The sequence below is a fragment of the Leptonotus elevatus genome, chromosome 8 (assembly GCF_054856555.1).
Source record: "Leptonotus elevatus isolate MCC_2025b chromosome 8, RoL_Lele_1.0, whole genome shotgun sequence".
Taxonomy (NCBI): Eukaryota; Metazoa; Chordata; class Actinopteri; order Syngnathiformes; family Syngnathidae; genus Leptonotus; species Leptonotus elevatus.
Genome location: NC_141246.1, coordinates 4,504,022 through 4,518,734, shown reverse-complemented (window position 1 = coordinate 4,518,734; position 14,713 = coordinate 4,504,022). Strand labels below are relative to the sequence as shown.

The 14,713-nt window shown below is 40.7% G+C and overlaps 1 protein-coding gene across 5 annotated transcripts in view; it reads right to left on the bottom strand.

Moving 5' to 3' along the window:
- Positions 1–14,713, bottom strand: part of lrba (LPS-responsive vesicle trafficking, beach and anchor containing) — a 199,847-nt gene that overhangs the window by 44,641 nt on the left and 140,493 nt on the right. For all 5 annotated transcript variants that reach the window (XM_086082314.1, XM_086082316.1, XM_086082317.1 and 2 more), the window contains 6 exons: positions 14,199–14,301; positions 12,041–12,156; positions 11,832–11,944; positions 6,896–7,036; positions 4,978–5,097; positions 1,104–1,256 (listed from right to left, as the gene is read on the bottom strand). In XM_086082314.1, the coding sequence (XP_085938440.1) occupies positions 1,104–1,256; positions 4,978–5,097; positions 6,896–7,036; positions 11,832–11,944; positions 12,041–12,156; positions 14,199–14,301 (746 nt within the window). The remainder of the gene's footprint in view (positions 1–1,103; positions 1,257–4,977; positions 5,098–6,895; positions 7,037–11,831; positions 11,945–12,040; positions 12,157–14,198; positions 14,302–14,713) is intronic.

Sequence of the window (14,713 nt, the reverse complement as noted above, 5' to 3'; positions counted from 1 at the left end):
GAAGGGCTGTGCAATTAATCGAAATTCAATTACAATTTCAATTACACTCCACAATTACAAAATCAGCATAATCATTAAAAAAAAAAGATTCATAGTAAATTTTTTGTTGTTTAAATTTATACGTTTATTTATAAAATTTATAAAACAATTTAATACATTTTGTTTCATCCAAAAGAAACTAGCATAATTATAGTGTTTAAAATAATTTTATTTGTTTGAATAGTTTTTCATTCGTTTTTTACGTTTAAATGTTTTCTTGTTTTGTACCAAAAAATAAACGATCGTCCTACTGCACAGTGCACATGCTTTTTGCCAGCATAAATAAATAAATAATATTATAAATTCGGTTTGGTCCAAAAGGAACTTACATAATTATAGTGTTTCTATTTTTTTAATTGGTCTTTATATTTTTAAATGCTTAAACATTTTCTTGTTTTGTACCAAAAAAAAACAACAATCATTTGAATAGTCGTGGTTTCAATTACTGCCAAAATAATCCTGATTATATATTTTTTCCATAATCAATCAACCTCCACACAAATCTAGGAGATTAGCGACATTCAAAGACAGCCATCTTGAAATTTACAGTAGGGGGGAAGTTAACGATGGGATACAAAGTCAGAATCCACAAACGACAGTAGTGACAAATCCAGTAAAGCGGCCTGTGTTTGTACAGGCTTTATGTCATCAAGGCAGCTGCCAATTCGGGTTGCACGGACCACAAACGACACGAGTGATACGGCTTTAAAAGTCAAAACAAAAATAAGAACCCCAATAATATAAAACGGAGGGAAAAAAATGACTAACTCAATGCAAGCACTTTTTGGGTTTGAGGCATGAATGGAAAAAGGCAACACAAAAAGCATGTAGATGGCCCAAAAAAAAAAAAAAAAGACGACATTGCATGATTAATGATCAAGCTCTGGTCATATTAACCGGCTGGTTAGCAGATGCCAGCGGCCTCAGACACGGAAAAGGCCTGCTCGAAGATGGCCACAGTGTACACCGTCAGGAAATCACAATGCCTTTTTAAGTTACCGTTCGAATTATGTCCCTCAGGGGGGAGAGGATACCTCATGTCAGAAGCGAGCGGCGAAGCTTACCTGACGATTGAGCCGCACAAATTCTTCGGGGGTTTTGGCCCAGGGGGGCAGCTCCACGTCCGAAACCGCCGTGCCGTCTTCCATCACTCCCAGGTTGTACGTGTTGGCGTTGACAAACATCTCTGGGAGGTAGTAGAACTCCGGAATCAGCTCCTGCACCGGAAACACAACGACGACATCTTACAACAACTTAGTGCTACCCGTCTGCCTGGTACGAGGTTCGAATTGGGTGGCAATTAGACACACACTCAGGGACAAGTAAGGTTTATGAATGAAATGGCCAAATTGACCCAAAAAGGGTTCCAACTAAGACGGCAGACGTCCTGTCTCCTTTCAGGGATGGCTTTTTGACTCTATTGTGGGATCAATTAACTTCTTTTTCCTCATTCTTGGCAAGCAGTTATGCATGGACGAGGAGGGAGGGAGACAAAAGAGACACTGCAAACAACGGATGCCTTTTGGTCTGTCCATTGTCCTAAAAAAATTAAATAAAAAAATGGTGCGAGATGGTACTAATTAGCCCCAAGGACAAAATGAGTAGCACATGGGCCTTTTCTAAAAATAGCTCATCAGAGATGGGACACTGTGACTTACTAAGAATTAAAACAGAAAAGGTTAACATGCATTTATTTAAACTTAACAGAGTACACGTTTCTTCTGTACCAAATATTTTGTTTACAAATAAAAAAAAGTTTGCATTCAAAGTGGAAAAATGCTATTTTTATGTAAAAAAAAGAAAGAAGAAGAAGTCATTTTAGAGCTATCATTTTTAATACTGTGATACTAATATATTTGCTTAAAGTTATCTAATCTAGTAATCTAATAGCGGCCCATGCTTATCCATTTGTCAAGTGTGTTACGTTCAAATTTGGTAGCCATCGGAAAGCATATTCGAGTTCCTCTTTAAGCTGACCCCAAAATGGTTGCTTCAAACCAAAATGGCAGACTTCCTGTTGCTTTTCAGGCATGGGCTCTTCAGACTTTTATGTAGGTCTGCTCACAGCATGTTCGGTCAAACTGGCTTCAGTGACTGAATTTTCAACTTCCAGTATCTTCCCGCTGTTCCGTGCATGACAGTTTTATTTACTCGTCTCAAACAACACAACGCGGGCGGGCGGGCGGGATGCAATCCGGTTACGACAGCAAGACGCGAGCCCTTCCCAAACGCTAACAAAGCGGAACTTGTGGCATAATGAGCGTCAACGCGGGGCGGACAAAGCTGCCCTCGGGGTTCCGAACGTGTGTTATTGTTCGAGGCCATGCTTCTCCAATTAAGACGCCGCGATGAACCATGATGCCTCAATTGCTTGGCCCAAACGCGTAAACAACCGGGATGATTAAGGTGGAAGAACAAAACATTACATTTCGCTTTTACTTTTGTTTATCTGGCTTGGCTACTTTTAATGCTATGCAAGGACACAGCGAGTCGTTCCAGACACACACAAAAAAAAAAGAAGTTATATTCTTTCTTTTTTTTAAGTCTAAATGTTTTCAGTCGCCCACAAAACAAAGAAATAGACCTCACAGTTCCAATACTTTTGAAGGGTAGTGTATAAAACGCGCCGCTTGATTTCCGAGCGACACAAACACGTGTCGACGTAGTGCAAAGAGCTCATCAGATGAGCAAGCAAACAAGACCTCTAAAAACAACACGGCACTTCCTCTAACTTGTGAAATGTCTTCACTGTGCAAAAAGACGGCCTCAGACTAAACCCCCCCCCCCCCCCCCACACCCACCCTCTTAACGAGACCCCCGGCTCGCGGGGGTTCACCGGCTGCTGTAAAAGTACGCAGGGAGACGCATACACACTAGTGGCCCCTTTCCTCGGCCTGGTCAGAGGCCAGCCCCTCTGATCCCCAATCCTGTCCTGTCATGGGTCACTGCCCCAATCCCCCCCCCCCCACTTTACTTTGCCCCCCCTACCCTCTTCCACTGTTGCTACCTCTAACCTCTGCAGGTTTCTCTGATGCCTCTAGGCTGAGGCTAGGGGTCAAGGGATTGGGGGGTCATGCTAGCGTCACCCAGGCTAGAGACACATTGAATCTGGGTGTTGTAGCCTATTATCACCCCTTCGCTCGCTCTCTTTTTTAAGAAGAAAAAACACACTGGGGCTTTTTGCCCTTTGGCAGGGATGGCGGGCTTCCATGAATGGCTCTAATGCTAAAGCTAAATGGTATACTTAGCATGCTAAATTGAAATGTCTCGTCGCTAATTCCTCTTTTGCGTCGGGAGTGAATGCGTGCGTCCGAGTGGAAAAAGTCGACGGATGTGTATTGAAAATATATGTGCTAAAAAATAAATTAAAACAGGCAATCTTTAGTCCTCGGGGTTTGACCCGGGTTAAGTTGAAGATGCGTAATTTATTTGATACTTAAGGTTTTGTTTTTATCTGAAAAACAGCAAAAAATAAATACATATATATATATATTTTTTTTTTTAATGACCATGCTACTTTTCTTCACATTTAGGATAAAAAAAATGAAATAAAAAAGAAAACATGTCGTAGTGTTTGGAAATTTTTTAAAATGTTTAAGTAGTTAGTTGTCTCTAGTTAGTACATGATTGATTTGACAAAGTTTGTGTGTGTGTGGGGGGGGGGGGGTCAAACAAAATTTGAAGCTGAATCATTTTTGTGGGACAGTTTCGTATAATTTTGTTGTTGTTGACATCTGATATTAAAAGAAAAATCAAAAAAATATTGAGTTCATTTATTTCACCGGATAAAGTATTTAGCAACATGTTTATTTTGATGCATTTATCAGAAAAAAACAACACTCCTATTTTCGTTTCAGATGAAAAGAAAAAACAAAAAAATGCAACAATTGAACACATTGAAACCCATATGACAAGGTTTCAGCCTATTTTTTTTTTATCTCTTAGAAAACAAAACTCAAAGGCAATTTAAATAAAAATGTTTAGGTGACATAAAGTAGACAATTTGATGTTCCATCTCATTGGACAGTAATGATTTATCTTTTGAAAACACATTTTTTTGGGGGGGGTGACCGCAAAAATATATTTGTTTGTGTTTCAAACAAAAACAATGTCGAGATACTGGATTGTGATTGGACGACATTTCAATGTCATGATGCGGTCCAGATCCGCTTGTTGTTTTGATGTGATTTTGAGCCCCCTCGGTCTGATCCGCCTTGACGGGTCTGGACAGAGCGAGCAAAACGGCCGCTTTCGCAATCAAGTGCCGGCCAACTACGCTGTAACGCGATCCACATGTTTTATTGCCCGGGGGGTGGGGGGTGGGGGGTGTACTTGAGCGCAATCAAGCGTCAAAACCCCTCGACACCCCCCAATTCGGTGACCCGGTGCCAAGAGACCCCGAGCTGGAAACGTTGCTTTGACATGGAACGTCGGACCGTAAATGTTTTAGGGGAGCAGTTAAATGTGAGCGAGGGCGACCCGGGCTGTTTTGGGGGGCACATGCAACAGCGCAGCAGATATTTTTTGGGGGGGGGGGCTGGGAAAGATTGAAGTCCAGGTTATGGCCCGGCTGAATGGGAGACAGATGAGGATTAGTCTTCGGCTTTGATCACAAGACCGGGAAGCTTTCATTGCCACGGGACAGTAATTGCTAGTGACTGGCCATCGCTATTCTTCTTTTCCATCGCCGCTCTTCCTTGTCTTGAGGAATATTCCACGGCCTTGTTCACAGTATGCACTTGAACGTCTCTCGGCTCCTACACTTGGGATTCAATCACACTATAGGGGCAAGAATACATCACAAAGCTCGGGAGCTAGCTAGCGTGCCTCGAGAGCTCAATTCAGCAGACACAAATGACAAGAAATAAACCCCCAAAAAATGCAGGTTTCTTATATTCAACTTTTTATGTTTCTTTGATTTGGATTTTTTTTTTTTACCTTGACATCGGACGTGTCTCTCTGGCAGTTCCTCCATGCGCGCGACACTGACGAGAAAGTGCGGTCGGCGTGGTCAAACTTGCCTCCTTGGAAGTTTAGGAAGAATGTGGTAAAAGGCTCCTGAGGGTGACAGAAAAACGGATATCGATCAGAGCTCAGAGTTCACACTCTGCGGAATTGAACATATCATTTCAAATATAATACGAAAATAACGTTTCAGAACTGTCAGATCATTTACTGTAGTGAAGATGTTTTCTATACTATTACAAAGCATGTATCAATTGAAGATGAACACAAAAATTAACCATATTCATTACATTACTATGATGTAGGATATAATATTACGATTTCATTGATATTTGTTTTTAGCACATAAGGAATGGTTTTAATTCCTGATACTTTTTATTGACCTTTGATTGTATGTTGACGACGCGCTAGCAAGAGACGCTAATGCTGCTAAATTTAATGGGGCAACTGTCCCCCCATCTTTGACTCAAAATGCATCATGTCAACAGATAATTTCACACCAGTCTTAGACCTGATCACATTGATGTGAGATACAAAGCAAAAGAAACGTTAAATTCTCTCTCTTATTAATCGGCAATTACTAGCGCAGCTATCGAATGATATCGGAAAAACAAAAAAAAAGATTTTGAATTTATACACAGTACCAAATCAAAGCATCCTCGCCATCCGCACTGTAGTATCTGCACCTTTGAATGTGTGTGTCTTGAAAAAGCGGGGCCCTGGCCTGGTGAGTGACGTGGGAGTCAGCGAATGAGAAGCTGTCGTGAGCTCAGGTTATTTATTCCAACGTATTTATTCCGACGCGAGTCTACTCCGATTGTGCGGTGACCTTTTTGTAATCGAATTCTTTGCAGCTCCATTACATACGTTACAATTCAAAAGTGTGATACGAGTCATTCGACCCTCCTTTTAATGTATTCAGGCTTGTAACAAACATTACAGTATTCCCAGTGAGCCTCGAAATCCAATAAAGCCACACGAGTGATGCATTTCTAATCATGTATAATCTTGTTAGGACAGATCAATCGCGGTCTCACTGGCCCGACCCCCAGAGTGAAATGCCCGCCTTATACCTCAACACGACCACCGCCAACCACTATACTAACAAGTCATTTATACAATATATGAGAGGGTCGAATGTGGGACATTAATAGGCATTGGAGAGTTTTAACATGAGGCCGAAGCGGTAAAGCGGCCTTAGCGTAAAGCCTGCTAATGATGCTCGTGGATCAATGCTGCAGCCCTACTGGGACCGGCTGACAATGGTGAGCTAGTGGCGCAATAACATACAAGGGGGGAGGGAGAAAGAAAAAAAAAACTTAGTAACCTCCCGATCCCCGGAGGGCAGTATGGCCAGATTGATGGCATCCACTCAACAGAGACAATATTGCAGTGTGCGCTGAGTCTCTTAAAAACGCATCTCAACCAGAAGCCATATTTGATTGCAGCGTGGTGGCTAGCAGGCTAGCTGTATTTGGCAAACAATAAACCAGTAATTCATTATTTTTCATATAGATGATGTCATAAGTTTTAAGGAATCGGTAAATTGCCTAAGGGTTCATAATTTGCGCTAATCCTTTTCAGGTGTTCTGAAATAGCATTAAGCTAGCAGACATTTATAGGGAAACGTTATATGGTTTGGTTAAATACATAACATGGAATACTTTTATGGAATACTTTGCTTTTATACTGGGAGTTGCAATAAACAGCTTGGCCTCTTTCTTTTTTTTTGTCTCCAGTTGCCAAACTGCTGCTCGTAGTGTTGTGTTTGATGCCACGATGGCTAGCGCTCGTAACTAAAACGTTTTACTTGCAGCTGAAGACAAAAAAAGAAAAATCGGCGTGTATCTTGAATACACAATAAAGTGGTGCATATGTGAGATGTACTGACCATGCGCAGGAGCCACATGAGGGTGAAGCTGGAGGTGGAGTAGTGCGTGCCGTAGTGGAACTTTGGCACCTGGTCGTCGTCCCACGACTCGTAGCGGTCAGAGAAGAAGGCGGCCCGCTTGGGGTTAAGAGCACCGATGGGCTGTGGAGGGATTTCATATTAGTCGTATTTGCATTAATAGCTCAATAATAGCACTTGAGTAACCCTGTATTGTGTAGAAAAAAAAATCATATTAATTTGCCATCAGTCTGAGAATAACAGCAGCCCTTTGTCTGGTGGCTGTTATTTAAATCCTCATTTATAGAAATCACTTTCAGGATGCTTCGATTTTTATTAGTCCTCTGCTGGTTGCACCTCATTCTCCAATCCCCCCCCCCCCCCCCCCCCTTTAATCCATCACATACACACAAACATAGCGGATCAATGCTAATGGAATGATGGCCTTTTGAGGATGAGGGCCTAGCGGGGTGCGAATCAATGGCATCTCTTTCATATCATAGGCTGCCTGTCACTGGGAGACTCACGCCGGACCCGGAGTATTGATTTGCGTTTCGGCTACTGTTGTGTGTGGGTGTAATGGGGCATACGTGTTTGTGTGGGTGCGATGTTTGGTAAAAGTGGGTCGGTAGAGGGTGGGGGCAATATTCAGAGAAAAAAAGTGGCAAATTTGCCACTTTATAAAGTCGAGAAAAGTGGCAAATTTGCGAGAAAAAAATCAGTAAATGTATGACGTTATAAAGTGGCAAATTTGCTATTTTAAAAAGTGGCAAATTTGCGAGAAAAAAACTCATAAATTTGCGAGTTTATAAAGTGGCAAATTTGCGATTTTATAAAGTGGCAAATTTTCTGACTTTATAAAGTGGCAAGCTTGCGATTTTATTAAGTGGCAAATTTGCGAGGAAAAAACTCATAAATATGCGACTTTAGAAAGGGGCAAATTTGCGATTTTATAAAGAGACACATTTCTGACTTTATAAAGTGGCAAATTTGCGATTTTATAAAGCGGCAAATTTGCGAGGAAAAAAACTCGTAAATATGCGACTTTAGAAAGGGGCAAATACTTGTGTGGATTTACAGAGTGCCACCGTAGTGCTCTACAGCTCCGAGTTGACAGTGATACACTGTGGCTTCCTCGGGGGTGGGGGTTTGCCGGGGTAAGGGGTGAGTACACATGGTGAATTATACATCACAGCCATTGCTCTGATTTATAACCCTAATAACAGCCGACTCATTAAAAAAAGAAAAGGCTTGAAGGAGGCATATAAAATAAGAAATAGTGAAAGCGCCACGGTGACATCGCGCCAGTGCACGTGCGCGGGCCGGCCAGACGTCGTTAATGCTGTAAATTATGGTGGGCGGGTTGGTGAGGCGGGGGGCTCTGGTGCGGCGCTTACAGTACGTACAGCAGTGAGGTGCTTCGCGAGGGGCGGAGAGCACCTTCCGCCGGCTACAAATTGGCCCAATATGTCACCAGGACCAAGACGAGAGGTTTAGATAAACGAGCCAATAAGCACACTTCTAATTAGATCAGAGAGTTAGCCAAAGGATGCTAACACGCGGCGGTCGTAATGAGATGAACACCTGCTGATTAATCCGCAAAGAATTAGTTGAAGTAATTAAAGGGAAAAAAACGATTTGTGTGAAAAATGCAGCAAGGAAATCTTGCACACCATGGATTGCTTTTCATTTTACTGCATCAGAATTCCAGAGCAGAATAGCGCCGTATAATTAGTTTGCTTTAATGTGATTCATCCTTGAAAACTATGATCACATTTTGATGCTATTCTGCGACCAAATGGTTTGTCAGTCGCTCATTTTGCCGTCGGAAATATTTGTCAAAGTGCAAGCTATGGAATTTTTGCCCAAAATGGCCGCTTCAACTCAAAATGTCCGACTTCCTGTTGAATTTGGGGCATAGGTCATACCAAAATTTCCATGCCTTTATATCACGGAATTCCAGCTGCTTAAAACAACAATGGCTGACTTCCTGTGGAATTTTTGGGTATGGAGCCTTGAGACTTTTTTGTGCGTCCTATTATGACAGACATGTCCACCCAATTTCACATCAATCAATGACACTAATGTCAGGGGCTAATATTTTACCGATTCGACATGTCACCCCCCCCCCCCACCCAAAAAAGAAAAAGGGGCTAATATTTTCTAACTTTCCGCGCTACTTGCTCGTAGAATTCCAGCCCCAAATATCTGCTTTAAACAAAAATGGACAACTTCCTGTTCAATTTCGGGCATGAGTCCAAGAGACTTTTTTTGTGCGTCCAGTTATGAAATTTGAAATCTGCCGAATTTTGCACTCATCATTGACATTTTTTTTTTTCTGTCCGTGCCTCTTTATCAAACAAAATGGCAGATTTCCTGTTCAATTTGCGGTATGGGTCTTTGGGAGACTTTTCATGCGTCATAGACATGTCCACCAGATTTGCTGTTAATCAGTGAAATTTGTGGGGGGTTGTTTCCCAATTTCAAGGGCTGCAACTTGGTGAGTCTAGAGATTTTTTTTGTGTTTCAGCTCATGAGTGATAAAGGAAAAATGGCTGGCTGATAATTTGTCCCTCCCAAGTGCTTTGAGCCATAAATCAGAAAAGGTCTTTGTGTTTCTGTATATTGCAGCGATTGCAACAGTGAAAATGGTTGTAGGGGAGGCGCCTGGGGGATAAACATATGGGCCACGCATGGTTCAAAATCAATACGCTATTAGCTTATGCGGCTACGAGGAGTCCGATATAGCGCAAGGCTGCGCTCGATAACGCCTCGCTACTTCTGTTGCAATGCCATCACAAAAATAAACACACAAAAAAAAAACACATGAAGTCAGTTCCAGCGTGTGCTTATCGAGACTACAACGTTATCTCGGAGGAGGGAAGGGGGGGGCAGCGTTTGATGTCAGCTGGAGGTTAGAGTTTATGATAAGAAAGCCCCCCGGGGTCACGGCGGGGGGAACATAAATTGCGTGTGGCCTCTTTTGCGCCGGCGGACGATGACAGTGTGTGACGCGTCGAAGCACGCGTTCACGCCAGTTTGGCTTCTCAATGTCACGGCGGGAGCGCCTGTCACACGATTCGTTTTCTGGACAAGACCGCTGCCGACGTGACGCATGAAGACGGTGAGAAAGATGCTGAGGTGAGAGAACTACTGGGAAAAAGGACACAGTGTCTTCAGGGGGATCACTTTTTTTTTCTTTTTTCTTTTTTTTACACCAAGTATCTAATACAAAAATATTCAGGACTATTAGGGCTGCTTGATTATGAAGGCAAATATTATTCAAGATTATTTTGGTAATAATTGAAATCACAATTAGGACGATCATTACATTTTTGGGTACAAAACAAGAAAATGTTTCAACGTAAAAAATATTAAGACAAATAAAATTCTTTGAAAAGTTCCTTTCGGATGAAACAAAATGTATTAAATTATTTTTTATTTAATTATAAATTTTAAAATGTAAAAAAGGTGCAAATGTATACATTTAAACAATTAAAAATTTGTATTAATATTTTCTTTTTTTATGATTATGCTGATTTTGTCATTATGGAGTGTAATAATTGAAATTGTATTTGAATTTTGATTAATTGCACAGCCCTAAGTACAGTTAATTCAATACTAATGTAAGCCACTGTAAAATAATGCAGGCAATATGATGGCTGGATGGAACCAATGTTAATAGCAATAAAGAAGAAACAAAGGCTTGGATGTGCTTTGAAATGTAGCAACAATAAAACAGCAACACAGAGGAGCACACATGATTGTGGGAGTAAAAATGGAGAGGGGGGGGGGCTGGATTGAAGAGGGGGTCGTCGGCCTTTTGCACACACACTGCAGTCTGCCACGCTCCAGCGATCGTACGCTGATACCACATGTATGTCGACACCATGAATAAAACACAAGTCACACACATCTATTACCGCTCCACTCTAGTACTGCGCGCTGCCGTTGTTTTGTCACATTTCAGCCTCTGCCGGGTAATGTGACGCCGCATAACGGGATCGTGCGGCTTCCCATAGGGAAGAAGAAGAAGAAGAAGAAGAAGAAGAAGAAGAAGAGAGAGCTCTCCACGGAGGAGCAGATTGAAAGTGAGGACTGTGGAGAGTGCCAAGAGACGAGAGACGTCCCACTGCTTCTGGCAGTCCAGCAAGGGAATGATTGTATTGATTTATGATTTGTATATCGTATTGTGCTACATGCGTTTTGTACACAAAAGTGCCTGCTATCAAATCTACATGTTTCTGATTGGGGCGGATTCTCTATTGGGGAGTTTGTTAGTAGTCCCAAAAAGGCTGCTTCAAACCAAGATGGCGGCCTTCCTGTTCAAACGTAGGTGCGGGTCCTTGAGACTTTATTGTGCGTTCTATTATGATAAACATATATACCAAATGTTGTGTTTATCTGTGAAATTCTCCTTTTTTTTATGGCTAATCTTCAAATTGAATATCAAGCTTTGACTCCATGGTTCTGATCATATTGGATGGCACAGATTTTTAAAGATGTTAAAAAAAAAGGCTTCACATTTTCGTGTTATAAACCTGTCTGCAATTACCTGCGTCTGATTAGGGTTAACTTGGTACGAGCCCTGGCATTTGCCACAAAATGGATGATTCAAACCAGAATTAATGTTTGCCTCTTTATATTCAGCCACAGACCCTTAGACTTTTTTGTGTATCCTGTTATGATATTCATGCCCACCATATTTTGTGTCAATCAGTAAAACTGTATTTAAAATGGGCAGTGATGTTTTTTTCCTATCTCTTTTCAGGTCACAGTTAAATATTTAATGTCCAAACTGCTTAAAAAAATAAAAAGTTATCACTTTGATAGTATAAGAGCCAGAACGGAGACTGGACATATTGTACTACAATGAAAAGTTAATTTCCACAACATACTGTTTGCACCCGACTACTGGCTTATATTTGCAGTGTCTTACCTTGGACAAGTCTCTAAAGTTGCTAGGCAGTGTCAGGTCTAGTTCTTCTGCTTCGTAATTTGTGATGATCCAGGGGAAGACGGGGTACTGGTTCAGGTCGTTGTAGGTCCGGCCTGGTGAAAGACAGAGAGGTGAGGACGGGATGTATTGAAAAAAAAAAAAAAAAAAAAAAAAATGAAGAACTGGAAGATGCCGAAATGGGGACGCACCGGAGATGGTGTTGAGGAAGATGAGATACTCGAAGTTGGAAATCTCGCGACGTTGCCAACGTTGAGTCATGTTGGACGCCTTGAAAAGCTGCTTTGGTGTGGCCAGGGAGATACGCCTAAAAAAACAATGCATTGTTATTGTATGAATGGAAAACATAATTGAAATTCTTACCATGCTAAAAGCTAGCATGCTAACAGAGATTTCTAAAAAAAATCATGAGGACCATATTGTTAATTGTGGAACATCTCTGAGATGGTACAATGCTAACATGCTATGCAATGCTAACATAGATCAAGATAGCAACCTTAGTAAACAAATCACAACTTGCTCTTTTGTCGGGAACTATTTCTAAAAAGAATAGATCAAATGCTAACAGTGGATATGCTAAATTACATTTGCAAGTCAGTTTCCTCAGACAAAATTATAAGGATCTTACGTCTTGCCATGTAGCCAGGATTGTATTTAGTGAGAGCTGCTAACATGCTAAATGTGGGTAAGCTAACATATAGCAAGCTAGCAATCCAAGTAGAGAAAGCCCAAAAGCTGATTGCTAAAAAATTTATCATCTTGACCAGTTGTCGGGCGCTATTTCTAAAGAGATCTGCAAAAATGCTAACAGTTTATGTGTGCTAATTTTTAACGCTCTAAATAACGGTGTCATGGTTCAACAATGTCCAACACAATCAAAGAAAGATGTGTGTCTCATTTAGGATGAATGTGCTGTTAAAAAAATCGACACATTTGCCGTATTCTTCCATAAAATCTAAACAATAAGGCCACAATCTCACGGAATAGACACGCTTGTTTTGTTCATCGTTAAAATAAATTCAAACAAAGAAGAAAACGTCCGTCTTCTTCATGGACAGTGTGCTGCTAAAATATCTCAAGTATTTGATGCATGCCAGAAAACATATACAACAGTTCAGCTCAGTCTCACTCTACCGTTCTACTATAGTGTCACACGACGCTCACAATTTATAGTTACATTAGCGCTTTGCTTTACAGAACAAAACACATTGGGGAGGAAAAAAAACAAAAAAAAAAAAACAGGCCTGCGAGCTGTATTTGACTCTTGCGACAACTGAAATCATGTGAAAAATATGCAGAGCTTCGGCAGTTAAGTGGACAAATATGCAATAAATTGGGCTGAAGAAGCACACACACACACACTCATATGCGCACAAACACACACACAGACCTACTGTGTGTGCAGTACTACATGTGGCGGGACAAAAACAAATGAGCCCCAATCCAATTAAAACAAAGGGGAATGATGGAATAAATCACTGTCAGGGCGGTGATTACCGCCATTAGGCTTCTTAAAAGTGAAAATATGAACCCAATTGCACCACAAGACCTTTTTTTTCTCTATACTAAATAACGTACAGTGTACATACGTGATTGCGTTCTGTTACACGTGGTGAAAAGCAGAAGCGTGTATACACAATGCAATAATGGAACTATCGTGCATGTGAATGTGCATTGTTGGCTCCGTGAGCTGCTGTCTAAGGTCAACGAGGCAAAGTGACCCCGCTCGGTCTGCAAACTAACCTGATTAATGGACCTGAAGACACACACAAACACACACCTGCATACACACGCGGACACTCGCATTACTACTACTCCCACGACCACACTCAATCATCACTCAATGCACTCGTATTTATTGAATAATTACACAGCATGAACGTATTAATTCATTTTTTTCATCCCTGCCTTACTTTCCTGGTGGAACATTTTTGAATGGCTTTTTATTTTATTTACTATAGCTTTATTTGATTTATTTTATTATTTAATTTTTATTGAATTAACAGTCATTACTATTTTTATTTTATTTTTAAGTTACTTTTTTAGTATTTTAGAAAATAATTGTTTCAATAAAAAACGGGACAAAAATAGTCTAATGGCATGAGTTTTTACAAAAGACACTCTTGATATATTGTTAATTAAAAAAATGAATTTTAATGGGAATACGTCAATGATAACAAATATGCAACATACTGACTTAATGACATCATGACTTTCTTCTGGCTTTTGATTGGCAAAGTGAACAAAAGCAGAACAGTTGTGGCTTTGGAATGGAATTAACATTTTAAAGTGTGCGTAAATCAGTGGCCTATTTGTACTTTTGGTGTGGAGTTGTGTGTATTGACTAACCTGGTTTGCGGGAGGCCAAAGTTGGTGCCAAGGCCGACGCGGGGAAGACTGTGGACCACCTTCTTGGCGGTGGCGGCATCGGGGAAGTTGAACATGATGGCGGCTGTGGCAAGATATCAGAAAATATGCCTTTATAAAAAAGTTTCTATTGAATATACTTGTGCCTTGCATGGCAATTCCCCAATTCACATTTAGTTTGTTGGCTCAATTATTTTGTAAAAAAGAAGCAGATGATTTATTTTCTGCCTTCTCTGAGCATTCAACCAAACCACATATAAGTGTCATGTGAAAGTTCACTCGCTTAATGCTAACTCATAATTGTGAAATGCCATAGAGGGGCTAACGTAGCTAGCATCTGTCGTAGTTAGCTATAAACCCTTTAAACTAATACTCAGCTTGTCTGTGATAATTATTGTTCATGTTTCATCATCAAATCTACATTTAATACTTCATTGTATATATATATTAAAAAACAAAACAAATTTTTCATATACAATTTAGATTGTTTTGTTTTT